Below are 15,558 nucleotides of genomic sequence, written 5' to 3'. Positions count from 1 at the left end.
TTTTTTTTTTTAAGATTTATTTTTATTGCAAAGTCATATATACAGAGAAGAGGAGAGAGAGAGGAAGACCCTCTGATGACTAACTACCCAAGTGATCGGTGCTGTGCTGATCCAAAGCTAGGAACCAGGAACTCCCTCCAGGTTTCCTACATGGGTGCAGGGTTCCAAGGCCTTGGGCCGTCCTCGACTGCTTTCCCAGGCTACAAGCAGGGAGCTGGATGGGAAGCGGGGCTGCCGAGATTAGAACCAGCGCCCATATGGGATTCAAGGGCGTTCACAGCGAGGACTTTAGCTGCTAGGACACAGTGCCGGGCCCTGTTGTCCTCTTCCTATAAATTTTTTCTTTTTTTAATAATATGACTAAGACAGTCTGAGAAAATTATGGCATTGTCAACATGGGTACAACAATCCCAAGCAAAATATTAGCATGATGAATCTAGAATATAATAAAGTTTAACATTAAATGTTATACTAGATCTACATATATCTGTTACTGTTTTGAGATCAGTTGTGACTAAGTTTGATTAATGCCCAGAATAAATCTGATTATTTTCCGCATTACCATATGAAAATTATATGCCCTTTGGTGCAAAGAAAACATTTGATAAAAATTCTTTGGTTTAACAAATGAAAAATGTAATTAGTTTTATTCAAGTATTTGAGATGTAGCAAACATACTTAATGATAAACCATTGGGATCAACTTAACAATTTATCACCACTTCTAGAAACAAGCTGTTGACCTAATAGCAATGCGTAACAATAAGCTGTTCCCAATCCTGAAGAAATTATCAATAGTATAAAAGCATTGCTGCACATCAGTGGGCTCCGTAGCCCTGCCGAGGTCTGCCAGAGCCACAGGTTTACAAGCAGTTCCAGGCAGATCTGTTTTCTGGACTGGGACCAATGGGCTACCCTCGCCATGCACTGTGCATAATCATTTCAGAAGAAACAGGAATGAACTCAGTTGCTCAGACATTTCTTCCAAAAGTTCATGGAAAATGGAATTAAAGTTTATTTTGATGCCAAATTTTTTTTGAACCCATGCACTGTGTTTTCGTGAAACCACATTTCCCATAAACTCTGGAAACCTTTGTATGTCAAACCTTTGCTCACATTTCGACTAACATTCCAAGTCATATGGCTAAGGCAAATAGTGGGGCAGGAAATGCGTATATTCTGTTAGGAAAAGGAGAGAAGAGAGTACTTGGGGAGTAAGTCCAGTTGTCACAGGACATCTTTTGTATAAGAGATCCTAGCTGGTACAGTAAGACAAATGAAAGAAAAGTTAAATTCCCAGATAATGACAAATGCCTACGTGAACAGTTCAAAAGCATAGCATCACTGTATGCTACAGAGTTTGTTTTGTCAATACTGTCTCACTTTGCAATTGCATTAACTGAGCCAAGATCCAAGGGTGCACATTTTCCCAGCCCTTCAAGTGTGCCATGAACAGATAAACTGCTACTGCAGTGGCCAGAGGTATGCCAGCAGGAAGGCCAGCATGCACTCAAGTGGTGAGAGCAAAACGGTAGGTCCAGATACTCTTACCCCTAACCAATAGGGAGCCATGAGTTCAGGGGGACAGTCCACAGGAATAAATGCCACCTGGAACTGACTCAAATCCTTGTAGAGGAAGGCCTGGGGACTAGGTCTGCATGCAGCCCTAGTTTGGGGCGCAAATGAAGGCTGGGCGGTGTCTTTGATCTGTACTCAATTTGTAAGCATGGGACAGGTTACTGTAGGTGAAGAGACTGACTTTGCTGGAAAGATGCAGTGAATCCTGCTGATTTCTTCTGATCCATAGTCAAATGCATTATCCATTGTGCTACTGGCCCCATGCTCTACTCATTGACCTAAGTCCTCGGTTTCCCGTCCCCACAGGTTCCTTCAGGCTCTATATGTGATCTTAGCCAAAAGGTCGAGAAGCGATCCTTCAAGCTCTGAAATGATTTGATTCTAGCATGGAAACCATGATTATGAATCAGTAAAATTCTTTAAAAATTATTGATGCTATATAATGAGACTGTATAAACTTAAGAACCTGTATTAACATTTGTAGTGATTTCTGGCTATTGATTCTAAAGAACTGTGCAGGCTCTTAGACAGTTTTATATTCTGGGTGAACTTGACTCTTTCATCCAGGTAGAGATTCCAAAAGACAAACTTTAGAAGGTATTAGCAGTACTTTATTGAATATAGTAGTTGGCAAATGTGGTTAATAAATATAGAAACTAATTTTTTATAACTTCACTTGAAAGTGTTCATGAAATGCATTTCACTCAAGTTTTCCTTTATCATCAGTTTGAAATAAAATATATAAATGTTCTTCATATTTAGTTATACCATTCCACCCCCAACATGGCTGATCAAGTGCTGCCACTTATCTGGGTTATACATGTGCCAGGGTGTGTGTTTTGTGTTCTCCCCCTTAAGGCACTAATAATAAAAGTATACTAGTTAGGTCTTGATCTTTCTCTTTAAAAAGGTCCAAAACTCAGTACTAAAGTTGCTGAAGTTTTTAGGGTAAAGTACAGCAGACAGTGTTTTATTTCTTGATGACCTGGGCAGCAAAGATCCCCCACGGGTAGGTAGTATCATTTCCTTGTAGCTTATTATGTGGCACAGTCCACCGTCTGCCTGGACTTCATCAGTTCACGCTTCAGCTTTTCAAAGCTCACAAACATGATGACATTCCACGAGGCGAGTCGCAGAAAGGAAGGTGCAAATCTAGAAAAGAACATGTCGCCATTCTGTTAGCTTTATTGAAACTCTTAAAGCTGTGGACAGGCAATTTATGTGTCTCTTATTGCCCCCTTCTCAATTAAGATGCTTCAAGATACATAGTCCTCATCTTTCCCTCCACTGGCAAAAATTGTTTGCTACAAGCATTCCACACAGCTTCAAAACAAAATCCTGAAAATCCCATCCATATAAATCCATAAGCATCTCAATTTGAAAAGTGGGGATATCTTTCATCTACTAGCTCATACCCCAGATGCCTGTGACAGCTGGGGCTGAGTCAAGCCAAAGCCAAGAACTCGAAAACTCAGATCTGAGTCTGCCTCGTGTCATGGAACCAAGTGCTTAATCCATCACCCGCCATCTAGGATTCAAATCAGCAGGAAATTGGATTGGAAGTATATAGTCAGGATTTGAACCACCCCTCTTTTAATGGGTGTAGATGTTCCAAGCAGCGGTTTAACTTGCTCAGCCACAAAGCCAACTCCTCTTGCCTTCTTTTCCAAGGGCAGAGGGAATTTTTGTTTTGTTTTGCTTTGCTTCCTGAATAAGAAGTAGGAGACAGTTAAGGGCCCAGCGCAGTACCCTAGCAGCTAAAGTCCTCTCCTTGAATGCACCGGGATCCTATTTGGGCAGCAGTTCTAATCCCGGCAGCTCCACTTCCCACCCAGCTCTTTGCTTGTGGCCTGGGAAAGCACTTGAGGACAGCCCAAAGCTTTGGAACCCTGCACCCGTGTGGGAGACCTGGAAAAAGCTCCTGACTCCTGTCTTCAGATTGGCTCAGCTCTGGCTGTTGCAACCACTTGGGGAGTGAATCAACAGAAGATCTTCCTCTCTCTCTCCTCTGTGTATCTGACTTTGCAATAAAAGTAAACAAAACTTTAAAGAAGTAGGAGGGAGACAAATGGAGAAACATATTATGAATTAAGTGGATCAATTTCTGAGGCAAGAATCATTTTTGGTGTCAGCATTGTCGCAGAGCGTCTTCAGTTGCTGCTTGGGAATGCCAGATGAAGCCCCCACTCTGCTTTTAGTCCGGCTTTCTACTGCTGCATCCTGGGAGGCAGCAGATGATGGAACAAGTACTTGGGGCCCTATCATCCATGCGTAAGATTAGGATGAAGTTCCTGACTCTTGGCATTGGCCTGACCCAGCCTTGGCTGTTAGAGGCATCTGGGGAGTGAATAAGAGGGTAGATGATATGTATGATATATATATATTTCACATCTGTTTGAAGGTCAAGAATTACACAGAGAAAGGAAGAGAGATCTTCCATCACTGGTTCAATTCCCTTACGGCTGCAACGACCAAGGTTGGGTCAGGAAAAAGCCAGCACATTGGAGCTTTCTCCACATCTCCCATGTCAGTGCAGGGACCCAAACATTTGAACCATCCACTGCTGCTTTCTCAGGCACAATAGCAGGGAGCTGGATCAGAAGTGGCATGCTGGGACTTGGACTGGTATGGGATACCAGAAAAACAGACAGCAGCTTTGCCCACTATGTCACAATGCTGGGCTCCGGATGATCTCTTACTCTCATTCATGCTTGTTCCTTCAAGTAGTTGAGGATAAATAAACATGGAAACAGTGTTTCGTCCATTTTAGCAGCTCTTGTCCTAGACTATCAAGGGTTTAAATAGTCCTCATTTTGGTTTATTGTAGGGCAATGATTTTTAAGAATTCCATCTAACTGCACAGACCTAATGACTAATTTTGAGCATGTATCTGCAGCAATGAACTCCTGGCTTCAGATCAGCTCAGCTCTGGCCATTGCAGTCATTTGGAGAAGGAACCAGCAGATGGAAGACCTCTCTTTCTGTCTCTCCTTTCTCTGTGAAATCTGCCTCTCAAATAGAAATAAATGAATCTTTTTTTAAAAAAGTTATTGCTGAGTGGTTATGGGTTCATAACTAGTGTTTATATTTAGTTAAATTTATTTCATTTGAACAAGTACAGATTAACTTTGGAACTTTTTGTATAACATGTATGGAATATTTGTACACAAGGCTTGATAAGGTTTAGGTACTGCATGTATTACTTCAGCATTAGTATAATTGTTGAATATTTTACTTAAGTTATGTTTTCCTTAATTCAATTAAATTGAAACTATCGTTCAAGGTAGTTTTCAATCTAATACACATTATGTGGGAGAAAATGTCATGTGTTACACCATGTTAGCTTCTAGGCGAGTTTAACAATGGCCCGCACTGCAGAATTTTCTACATGGATGCCAATGAATTTTCTCTGGTTTTAGAACATTTAAAAAACCAAGTCCATCAAATTGAAACAGTAACAAACAAGCTGTGGTTTTCTTGGAGCCCTTCATTATGCTTTCCTCCACTTTGCGGTTCTGCCGAGAGAAGGCAAAATGCTGTCTGCGTCTTCAAGAGATTGGGACACTGACTTCAGATGAGCTTCTGATCAAAGTTGAGAAGATTGTAAAAAATCACGGCTGTTGACTTTGTAAACAGTGCGGTTGATGGCTTTGTAAACAGTGCGGTTGAAAGTCAGGAGTGAGTGCACTGATCTACTAGGACTGGTGACCCGAATGTTGTGTGTTTAGACAGGACAGTATCCCCAAGCACAACATGACAGATTGAGATCTGATCTTACCCTTTGAAAAAAGCAGTCGGTCCTTCCTTAGTTAACATTGACATTGCACAGCTGGGCACACTTGTGTACTGGCCTTGGGGAGAGTTAATAAATCTGGTTTTCACCACATCCACTGGAGAGGACAGAAGCGTTGTGCAAAATCCAGCAATAAGCGCCGACAGCAAGTGGCAGGGAACATCATCTAAAATGGATCAATGAAGAAGATCAACATCAGACTTTGGGAAGTGGGGAAGCTTGTAGCTTTGAATTATCTATTCAGATCCTTGTGAGTCTGTTGCTAGCAGGTGTTCAATGTGGATTCCTTGTAAACAGAATGCTGCAAGAAAAGTTGGAATACAAAGATGGAATATAGCACATGGCACGGTGGATTAATGGGCTTCCTCTGTGCTCTTAGGACCAAGCATAAAGCAGATGACTGGCGTCTACCACTTTAAATGAGTTGAAGTCCTGTCCAGGAGAATTTCAGTGTCTCTGCTTGTTAGAATATTATTTTTAGGACCTCCATCCTATGGGGCTACTTTCTTAATGAAAGCAGATTGACCAGCCCCTTCTATAACTAGCTTTTAGAATCATTGGAATCAGGACAGGATGAAGTTCTTGTGAATTCTGCTACACAAAGTCTCACAAAAGGCTTTTATGTTAGTATTAAAGGAGAATGATACTCCCAGAATACGATTGCATTATACTTTTGTGACAACAAAATTGCAACAAAAACATTGCAAAAAAATATTTCGCAGCAAAAATGAAACTGAAGGTTTTCACAATTTTCTGTTTCTCAAAGTATGTCTGTTGTTCAAAACTACTTATTAAAAGCGAAGATACCATCCACATCGGCAGCCATTGGGAAGCTGCAACCATGGCTCTATGCTACCCTATGATCATGGACCTCAAGGGCCACAGGGTGACCAAGAACATGAGCAAGCCACGGCACAGCCACCACCACTGGCGCCTGACCAAGCACATCAAGCTAATGCAGGACATGATTCGGGAGCTTTGGCCCCTATGAGCGCCACGCCATGGAGCTGCTCAAGGTCTCCAAAGACAAACGGGCCCTCAAGTTCATCAAGAAGAGGGTGGGAACAAGCATCCAGGCCAGGACAAAGCGGGAGGAGCTAAACAGTGTCTTGGGTGCCATGAGGAAGGCGACCCCTCAAGAAGGACTGAGCATTCCTATGCTAACCCCCTTTTGCAATAAACCTCTCTGGGGTCTCAAAAAATAAAAAATAGAAAAAACAAGGACTATTAGACTAAAGAGTCAATTGTCAATTAATTAACAATCAATATAATGAAGTAGAAGCTTCCAGGCAAATTTGTAAAGGTGCTGACTTTTTTTTTTTTTTTTTTTTTTTAGTATAAAATAAGGAGTTACCTGCTAGTATGTCATTTCTCACAAGGGCCCCCTTCATTAGGTCGTAGGTTACGAGCTCTGTACAATTAATGATAATATTCCTTAACAGATTAGGAGTAGTCCCTGGGGGAGAGGGAGGAGAGAGAAGAAAATATTGGATAACTCCCACTTAGGAAAAGATGCTAATTGAACAATTGTGCTTTCATGATTATAAAGTTTCCCGGGAGGTGAGTTACCTTTCCACAGAGTGGACAAGCTCTCAGTTGTGGCTATAATTCTGTAAGCATTGTAAGTCCCCGTGTAGCGAGGTTTGAGACCATGCAGGTGGCTCTGCGCCTGGAGTCGGACTTTCACAACCTCTGTGGGTTGCCCGATGAACACGGCCACTCCTCCAGTCGTTAGACCAGCACAGATCTTGCTTCTTAAACTTGGTGTTGCTTTGCAGAAAAAAAGAATAATATTCGGCAGAAAATTGTCAAAATCCAGAATGTGTCCTTAAGTTTCTTCATTTTTAGCTGTCTGTGTCTTGATATTCTTAGACCATTTCTACTTTCCTGGTGCTGGTCCGTGTATTGGTCATGTGCTAAGGATGTGCCAGATTACAGAATGGCTAGAAAACCTCCAATTTTTTTTTAATGGAGACTTTCAGGAAAAAAATAAAACACAGTGTCTAAATAGCAGTATATGAGATGGGGGTTGTGGCATAGTACGTTAAGCCAACACTTGCAATGCTGGGTTCTCATACCCAGTGCTAGCTTGAGTCCTTGCTCTTTGCTTCCTTTAATGCTCTCCTTTGCAAAGTGTAAGGCTGACTGTGCCTGGCTCCTTGCTGGCCTCCTTTCCCATATGCCCTGCCTCCTTGTCTTCTCCCCACTCCTCTCTGTGCTTGGTTCAGGAGCTCCCTCCCATTGGCCTCTTCAGCCTCAATCCTGACCTTAAAGCCTGAAGGAGATCTTGCATGGCCAAAGCCGTACAGTGAGATGAGCGTGCCTGTGCAGTGAGCTCAGCACCCTGCTATGGCTGCTCCACAGTGATCATCCACTGACTTCTCAGGCACTCAGAGCTGTGTGCTCCTGTCTAAGGCACTTCTAACAGCTTCTAGCATACGGCAGTTCAATGATGCTTAATAAATGAATGGAACTAGTCTAACAGATTACCGCCCAAAAACAAGTGCCTAATTGGGGATTTAAGTACATGACAACTGGCTAGAATTGTCAACTGAAGAAGAAAGCCACCTGCATGGGCAGCTTCATATCTTTATATCCCTTTCCTTGCTACATCTGTCAATATGACAAGGCAACACTGATCTAGAATCATCCAGATTCTATCACCACTCTGAAAGTACTTGTGAAGATGAATTTATTTTTTCATGTAAGCTATGTTTATGAATTATCCCAGAATATTAGAGTAGTCCAAAGTCACTCAAAGGAGAAACAATGAAATCTACCAGGGGAGTTACTAAAATATTCACCTGTCCACCAGCATGTCTCCCCGGTTTGCGCCACATGTAAAGTGCCTCTGATCTTTATGCCTGTGTATCACTTAGTATCTGTGATGCTCAGGTCAGGCTTCCTAGTGCAGAGTGAGCTGCGCACAGACTCGCATGCAGAGTGCAGGGGTCGCTGAAGTGCAGCGGCCGAGAGCTTGGGTCTGAGGCCCTGGCTCTGCCCATCTCCAGCCTGTGAACTCCAGTTAAATTACAGTTAACAGACATCCACACAGAGGTCCAAGTTAGGCACAGAATACCCATGATCAACTGGGTGATCCTTATAGAGGCTGGCATGTAAAAACATAACTTGTATATATACTTTCTGTGTACAGTGGACTAGGGTTTAAGGGAAAGGGTTCAATCCCAGGAGAATTTCCTGCTTGCTTTCTGGAAGGCCGTGGCCCCGTGCCTTTAAACGTAGGCAGCTTTCACTTTGACCTGGTACACTTGAACCCAGCCAGCCTCCCAACAACACCCCGGGTGGCTTACCTTCCTCCCCTCCCCAGAACTCCTGCACTGTGTCGTAGAGGCCAATCCTGAGCGAGGCGAAGCTGATCTGTCTCTGGAGGCCGGCAGGCAGCCCGCTGTAGAGCTTCAGCGGCCCTTCCGTTTTTGCCAGTGTGGTGATGGTACCCAGAACACCTTTGTACCTGATGCCGCTGGTGGTCTGACACTCGCCTTGGATCTGGAAACGAGAAAGGTGAGGAAGGGAGGAAAGCAAACAGGGAAAGGGAGGCTCTTGTACCATGAGGATGCAAGACCAGCATCTGGGGGAAAACCTCAAGCCAAGGCTTTGGGCGCTGCTGGCAGTCTCCCTTCTCAGCAAAGCCTGCCACTATTCTGTGCAGTGGTGTGTGTGTGTGTGTGTGTGTGTGTGTGTGTGTGTGTGTGTAGGGAGAGAGAAGGAGAGAAAAAAGAATAAAGTGGGAGGAGAGAGACAGAAGGAGTTTGACTATGGAAGCGAGGGCAATCCACAGGTTGCACTTCCCTCTTCCCTGTTGGGATCCCCTGGGGCAGTAGGATGGGGACTTTCCCTGCAGGAAATACAGAGGGCGTAGCTTAGAGACACACACCCCAGCTTCTGGAACAGCCAGCTTATGGTAGCTTCGCAAGGGTCTGGCAATGCTAACATCAGATCCTCATCTCCAGTTCTTGTGAATCTTAAGTTACTTAGGGGAAAAGTTCCAATTTCCTACCCTAGAACATCCAGTCCTGGGTCAACGCCACACTGTATATTAAAGCGGCAACCTGCTCCATCTAACTGAGAAAGGGTGGTTACACTAAATCCTGGCACCAAAGTGACGAACATAGCAGATGTCCCCCCAGTGTCCTGGGGCGCTTCGCTATCCCCTTCTGCTTCTACCTGTAGGCGGACTTTTGCTGTGTCCAGCGGAAAGGTGATCACATCCGCCAGGCAGGCCGCCACTCCAGCTGAGAAGATCTTGACCCCCATGGTGGGGGGCACGTCCGTGGCTGTGGTGCCCACCATCTTTGCTCAGCGAGGGAGGCGCAGGTGCAAGAAGCCAACAACTCCAATCTCCTGAAGATGTTAAGTTGACTTTGTTGCCTTCTCACCCAGGTCCAGCTCGGGCAGCAAACCTGCAGTCCCTGACCTCAGGAACAGCCACCAGGGCGGCTTCAGGCCAGATATGGAGGCTGCAGGCGGAGCGCAGCAGTAGGGGACTACGGGCAGAAACGTGTCTGCCTTCCCACCCTGGTGCCTGGAGCACCTGCTATGCCCGGGCTGGCGAGCCCCACTGTGCCCCTGCCTTCCCAGGTGACCTTTATAGCCTGGCCACTGGAGGGCTGAGCCATGCTAGGGCTCAGAAGACTTGCGTGTGGGAACTAGCAGGGGCGTGCCCTCGGGCGCCCTTGCTCAGCGCCTGGGTGGCCGCCTTTCAGTCCCTAAGGCCCTCGCCCAGTAGCCCGCTATCCGCCTTTTGTTCTTGCGGGCCAGGAGGATGCACCTAGCCCGCGTGGCATCGGCGAGCCCTCTCCAGCGAGAACCAAGCTGGGGACTCCCTCAGCAGGATCTAGAGCCGCTGGCAGAGGCCCCGCCTGCGGAGCTAGAGCTCTCCCAGAAGAGGCAGACATAGGGAGGGAGGCGCTCCTCTGTCCCTGTGACACCCTGGGCCTCTTGCAGCCTTCTTGCTTCCCTTTCCTCTCCTTTCAGGGTCTCACCCTGCTCCCTCCTGATTTCTTTTCAACCACCAAAATTCAGACTGAGAAAAATCCCAGGCAGGGAACTAAACCACATTTAGAACTTTACAGAGAAAAATTCTGTTTGATCACTTTTCTAGGAAGAGATCAAACGAGATCACAGACCTACTAGAAAGCAATAATCAATGGCTAAAACAGTGTCATTCACTCCTTGGAACTCCATTTTAGAGGGTGTAGTGATAAGGACAGGGTAGGCTGCCCAGCTCGGTACAGCTACACTGCCCACCAGCGCCCTGCCCTGAGAAAGCCATCTGCCTTACACAGTTTGTTTCTAACTGAGGGAAACATTGCAGTAGGCATCTCCACTCTGAAACAAAAGAATTCCCAATGAAACTGTTAAATATACCTTGACAGTTTGATCAGATTTTTGCCCATACCTACAATACCATGATACATTTAAACAGCAGAATGTTAAACTTGCAACTGTGACTAGAGAATGATACTACCCTAATAGTATGGGGGAAATAGTGGGAGGGGAATATGGAGAGGAATAAAGGGGAGGGGAAGGGAGGAATCCCTATAACTACAAAGCTATATCGTGGAAAATATTTCTTAAGGATATGTATATTCTCCCAGGTTGCTATAGTCCTGCTACCTGCAATGATGACTCCAATGTTGAATGTGTGTTTGCTGTGGGAAGAACTTCTCCTTCTACATCTGGGCACATATTGAAGTGTTTATTTCATCATTTTTAAAAATTGTATCATGAAAGTTCTTACAGCTTCTTAAAATCAGACTAAACCTAGGCAGGTCAGCTACTTCTCTGGGACATCGTCTATTTGATTTAATGATGATGAGAATCTGGGATGTGCAAGGCATACTACTGGCCACTACAAATCCAAGAAGCAGCAGAAGTCAAATGTATCACAGAAGGAGACTCGAGAGGCCACAGCCAAGATTCTAGAAATGGGTCGGAATTCCAAGGCATAGGTTGACCTCAGCTCCACGTCCAGGCTCTGGAAAGTGGGAGAAAGTTTGCCTCAGGTTGGAGGGCACAGTAGGGACAGGGTGGCACCCTCCACATGGCCTTGCTGCTCTTGTGGCCCAGAGAGAGGGTGGAGGGTAAAGGCTAGTTCAGTGTGAACAAAGGTAGCTGGCTTTTTGTGACGCAGCAGGGAAGTGACGTCAAGTTGTGCGTGCACTCAATCCCTGTGGCATAGTGACACAGACAGCAGGAGGCCTGTGTTCCAATTCACCTAAGATAATCACAGATGGCATGTGGCCAAATTACCTGATTTCCCTGAACTTCGAATAAATTGTCCTGTATTGTAAGTTTATTTTTATATTCTTTTTCCTAAGCACCAGATATATGTAATCCTCATAATCCAGGGAAAGATTTTTTTCAGTCCCGTGCCTCCTGCTGGGCCCCTGCATGTACTTAATGGACAGTTACATTGCATTGAGTAAGTGCCACTCTTCTAAGCCTTAATGAATTTTAGCACGTTTCATCATCACAGCTCTCTAACTCATATGCCATTGTGATCCCCACTTCATGAATGAGGAAATCATGGATGCTCAGAGAAGCAACTTCTGATAGGTCCATAGCCAGGAAACAATACACTTGGGACCTGGCTATTCTCTAAACTCTCCAATCCTAGATGACAACCCAATTGCCTTCCCAATTGACCTGACCCTCCCTGTGGTTTAGGGATGTGTACCAACAGAGATTTTCAATAAACGCTATCCAATGTTAAACAGGACAGGATAGATACGTCTCACATGTGACTTGTAAATATTACCAAGGGGCTTACAGAGACAACGCAAATATCACTTTTAGTTGACAGGGCAACTTCATCTTCGACGGAACCTGCTAAGAGAGAACATAAAGGGGACTTCTGAGGTCTGTAGAGCTGGGGATCCAGCAGGAGGGGTCAGAGCTGGAAAGGGGGCTGGGAGAACAGGACACAGCTGTCATCAGCTGCTTGAAGGCACATCCACAGTCAGGGTTAGGTTTGCTCCACACTCGTTTGGAGGAGTGGGAGCTACAGGAGCACGGGATAGATACAGACTCCTGGTCAACAGGATCCGGCTGGGATGCCACTTTGGGGAGGAGCAATCATTGCATGTATCCCATTTCAGGTGCTTTGCTGTAATATGAATTCAGAGCAGCAAATTTACTCTCAGGAAGATACAGGCATGAATTTAAACTGGCTCTCCGTATGACTTCAGAGATACTTCTTGGAATTTCTTTCAACTTCTGTTTTCCTGTCTATAAAATGAGGAAAACAATTGTAATTAAGGAAGGATGGCAGCACTATGGTGTAGTGGGTAAAGATGGCAACACCGGCATATCATAGTGGGCACAAGTTTGAGTCCCACCTGCTCCACTTGGAAGATGGTCCAAGTCCTTGGGTCCCTGCACCCATGAAGGGGATCTGATGTAGTTCCTGGCTCCTGGCTCCTGACTTCAGCCTGGCCTAACTCTTCTTGTTGGGACCATTGGGAGTGAATCTGCTGATGAAAGATTCTGTGTGATTGTCTCCCTCTTTAGATCCCCTAAAAATTAACTACAATTATAGTTATAAACTTAGTTTGGGTTGTTGAAGGGAACTGAAACACTGAACGGGGGCTCTACCAATAGGTGTGAGGACCCCTTCAGCCCTCGAGGTGCTATAAGCCCTGACTCTGTGACTCCTGGGCTTCCCACCAGGGATGCACCTATTACATGGCTCAGGCAAACATCAGCTTCTAGATGTTTCTGTTGATATCAGGCGTGGCGTGAAGGTGACAGTAGGGCCGTGAAGGTGAGACCCAGTCCCATGCCTCCTGCTGGGCCCCTGTTCAGATGAGGCTGGAGGTCACAGCCATTCCCCTGCCTTCTCTCTGATGTCCTTCCTTTTCCTGACCTTCAGGACAAAGGACAATTGCCAAGCGGTGTGTCCTGCCTGCCTGAAACAGAGTCTTGGCCAAAGTTGAAGGATTGCAACACTAGTGTGAACGTGACAGGCACTGGGGGAAGGAGCAGAGTCCAAATGAGGTTACAGCAGAAGCCTTCCCTGGGGTGTCTGCAGCTGTCCCCAGGGGACAGGCCAGAACCAGGAGCAAATCCCCACAGGCTCTCCTGTGACCAGCTACTGATCCTGATCACCTGGAAGGAAGGAGACCCAGACGCCACAGGAAAGATGCACTTCATTTTATCAGCAGTACAGCAGAACAAGGCGAGAGAAAGCAAAGAAATCACTACTGCGTTCACTGTGATTCTGAGCTGTTGGGTAGGAAGCAGAAAGCACGACATCTTCCTAAGAAAACACGGCGTCTCCACACGGAGCTGGAGGAGAAGGCCAGGAAAGGGCAGGCAGGCGTGGGAACCTGCCAACCGGCAGACATTCTTGGAGTAATTATTTAAGCAATGAAGGGTGCAAATATTGTACTAAATGTGAGTAGATTATTGATATTCTTAGAGTGACCTCTCTCTTGCACATTTACCTCTGCAGATAAAAATGATTGTGTACATTTCACACACAAGGGAAATAAGCTTCCTTGCTATCCGTTTCCCACGATCTCTCAATCACTCTCCAGGAGGGTTTTCCCAGGCGAGAGTTCATTCACTTGGAGGTTAGTTCCACTTAGAGGTTGCCCTGTGGCAGCAGTATACAACCCTTGTTTTGGGGCCTGTTTGAGTCATGCCTTCTTTGTTAAGGCTCTTGACTTATTCCAGTTTTCCTGGTAGGATACAAAGGGAATGGGCATGTAGGATGTTTCTCCATTGGGAAGGTATTCTTGGAGTAATTATGCAATGAATGCATAATTCTATGTACGTTTACTGAGCAGCCACTGTGTTAGAATCTTCGAAGAAGGACACATGAATAGATGATTATGGTTCCCTCTGGTATAAAGATGTAGCCAGGTGTTTGGGGATCAGAGGATAAGAGTATATCTGACCCTGAGTACAAGCGTATTGGGGCCTTCCTGAAGAAGGAGCAGGCAGATCTAAGTGGAGAACAGTGGGGAGGAGCCAATCCAGGCAGGAGACAGGAGCAGGGGAATGAGGAACAAAGCCATGGCAAGGCACAAGGTCATGTGACACTGCACAGACCTGGAGCCGAGGCACAGCAGAGCTGTTCTGACAATTCCAAGCTCAGGGGATTTTGGTCTGTGAAAGAACAGGGAAAGCAGGAGGTCAGACTTGGGCTTTGGGAAGAATGGCAAAGGCAGAGTCCTGGATCTTATTATCTCCTATGGAAGGAGCAGGTTTCAGAAAGGGAAATGGCAAAGTGAATTTTGTGTTTTGGATAGATTTACATGGCTTTGGGTGGAAGTCTTGAGGGCTGTGAGAAAGAATCCTGTCCCTGGCTCCTGGACACGTGCCAGCTCTCCTTGCAATTCCTTGTCTGCTGGCACCGTCACTGCAGTCTGTCTCCATCCCTCCATTGTGTTCCCCCAACTGTGCGCGCATCCAAACAGCCCCTTTTTGCAAGGATGCCTGTCGTATTGCATCAGGACTCATCCTCACGCACTCATACTAACAGAACTAATCATTCCTGCCACAAGCTTGTTCCCATATACAGCCACATTGTAAGGTGAGGCAGGAGCACCATCCACCCCGGAACAGGTGCCAAGGCCTCTTTTGGCCATGAGTTCATCCTGGTCATCCTGGGGTTAAGAAAGAAGGAAAAGACTAATGACCGTGGAAGAAACAAGTGCCAAGGAAAACATGGTTCTTCCAAATTCAGGAGGAAATGTGAGGAGAGCAAGGCAGCCTTTAAGAGAGGTAAAAGAAAAAGCGATAGTTTCTGAAAAAGCAGGAGCAAGACCAAGTCATCATGCCTTGGTGAAAACTAAGACAATGAGATGCCAATGAGTTGAGAGGGAAAAAGAGCTTGGAGAGATGAGAAAGAAACACACAAAACATGAACATCTCAGGAGGCAAATGGAGTACAATTTGGTGAAATAAACACAACTGGAGGCTGGCAGGGTGGTGCAGAGGGATAAGCTGCCTGCTGCAGTGCTGGCATCCCATCTCAGAGCACCAGCTTCCAATCCAGGTACCTGCTAACATGCCTGGAAAAACAACAGAAAGTAATTCAAGCTCTTGAGTCCCATCTGCCCAGTTAGGCAACCCAGATTGAGAGCCTGGGTCCTGACTTTGTCAAGGCCCCATCACAGCTGTTGTGGGCAGTTGAAGGGTGAACCAGGGTACGGAGGC

The 15,558-nt window shown here is 45.7% G+C and overlaps 1 protein-coding gene and 1 pseudogene across 6 annotated transcripts; one reads left to right on the top strand and one right to left on the bottom strand.

The window, feature by feature from the left end:
• Positions 1 to 2,114: 2,114 nt before the first annotated feature.
• Positions 2,115 to 9,681, bottom strand: UCP1 (uncoupling protein 1). Of its 6 annotated transcripts, none has more exons than XM_058666831.1 (7): positions 9,556 to 9,681; positions 8,682 to 8,877; positions 7,903 to 7,921; positions 6,940 to 7,124; positions 6,725 to 6,826; positions 5,356 to 5,536; positions 2,115 to 2,729 (listed from the first exon to the last, which is right to left on the bottom strand). In XM_058666831.1, the coding sequence occupies exons 1-7, from the start codon at positions 9,679 to 9,681 to the stop codon at positions 2,615 to 2,617; spliced, it is 924 nt and encodes a 307-aa protein (XP_058522814.1). In that variant the 3' UTR covers positions 2,115 to 2,614. The 6 variants fall into 6 exon arrangements, with proteins under 6 accessions (XP_058522814.1, XP_058522815.1, XP_058522816.1 ...); XM_058666832.1 differs by lacking the exon at positions 7,903 to 7,921 and adding an exon at positions 7,714 to 7,717 and having other exon boundaries at positions 6,940 to 7,130; XM_058666833.1 differs by lacking the exon at positions 7,903 to 7,921 and adding an exon at positions 7,449 to 7,458.
• On the top strand, positions 5,832 to 6,575 carry LOC105942000 (large ribosomal subunit protein eL36-like; annotated as a pseudogene).
• Positions 9,682 to 15,558: the final 5,877 nt, after the last annotated feature.

Source organism: Ochotona princeps, chromosome 7 (genome assembly GCF_030435755.1).
Source record: "Ochotona princeps isolate mOchPri1 chromosome 7, mOchPri1.hap1, whole genome shotgun sequence".
NCBI classification, from domain to species: domain Eukaryota; kingdom Metazoa; phylum Chordata; class Mammalia; order Lagomorpha; family Ochotonidae; genus Ochotona; species Ochotona princeps.
Note: the sequence above shows the minus strand (reverse complement) of the source record. Positions and strands in the feature narration are given on the sequence as shown.

What these genes read in the sequence shown, in the direction of transcription:
- UCP1 (XM_058666831.1), bottom strand. Translation starts at nt 9,681, where the DNA reads ATGGTGGGCACCACAGCCACGGACGTGCCCCCCACCATGGGGGTCAAG. An exon ending in CAGCAAAAGTCCGCCTACAG is followed by an intron (nt 8,878 to 9,555) that starts GTAGAAGCAGAA and finishes TCTCGTTTCCAG; the next exon opens with ATCCAAGGCGAGTGTCAGAC. An exon ending in CCGACTGCTTTTTTCAAAGG is followed by an intron (nt 2,730 to 5,355) that starts GTAAGATCAGAT and finishes GTTCTTTTCTAG; the next exon opens with ATTTGCACCTTCCTTTCTGC.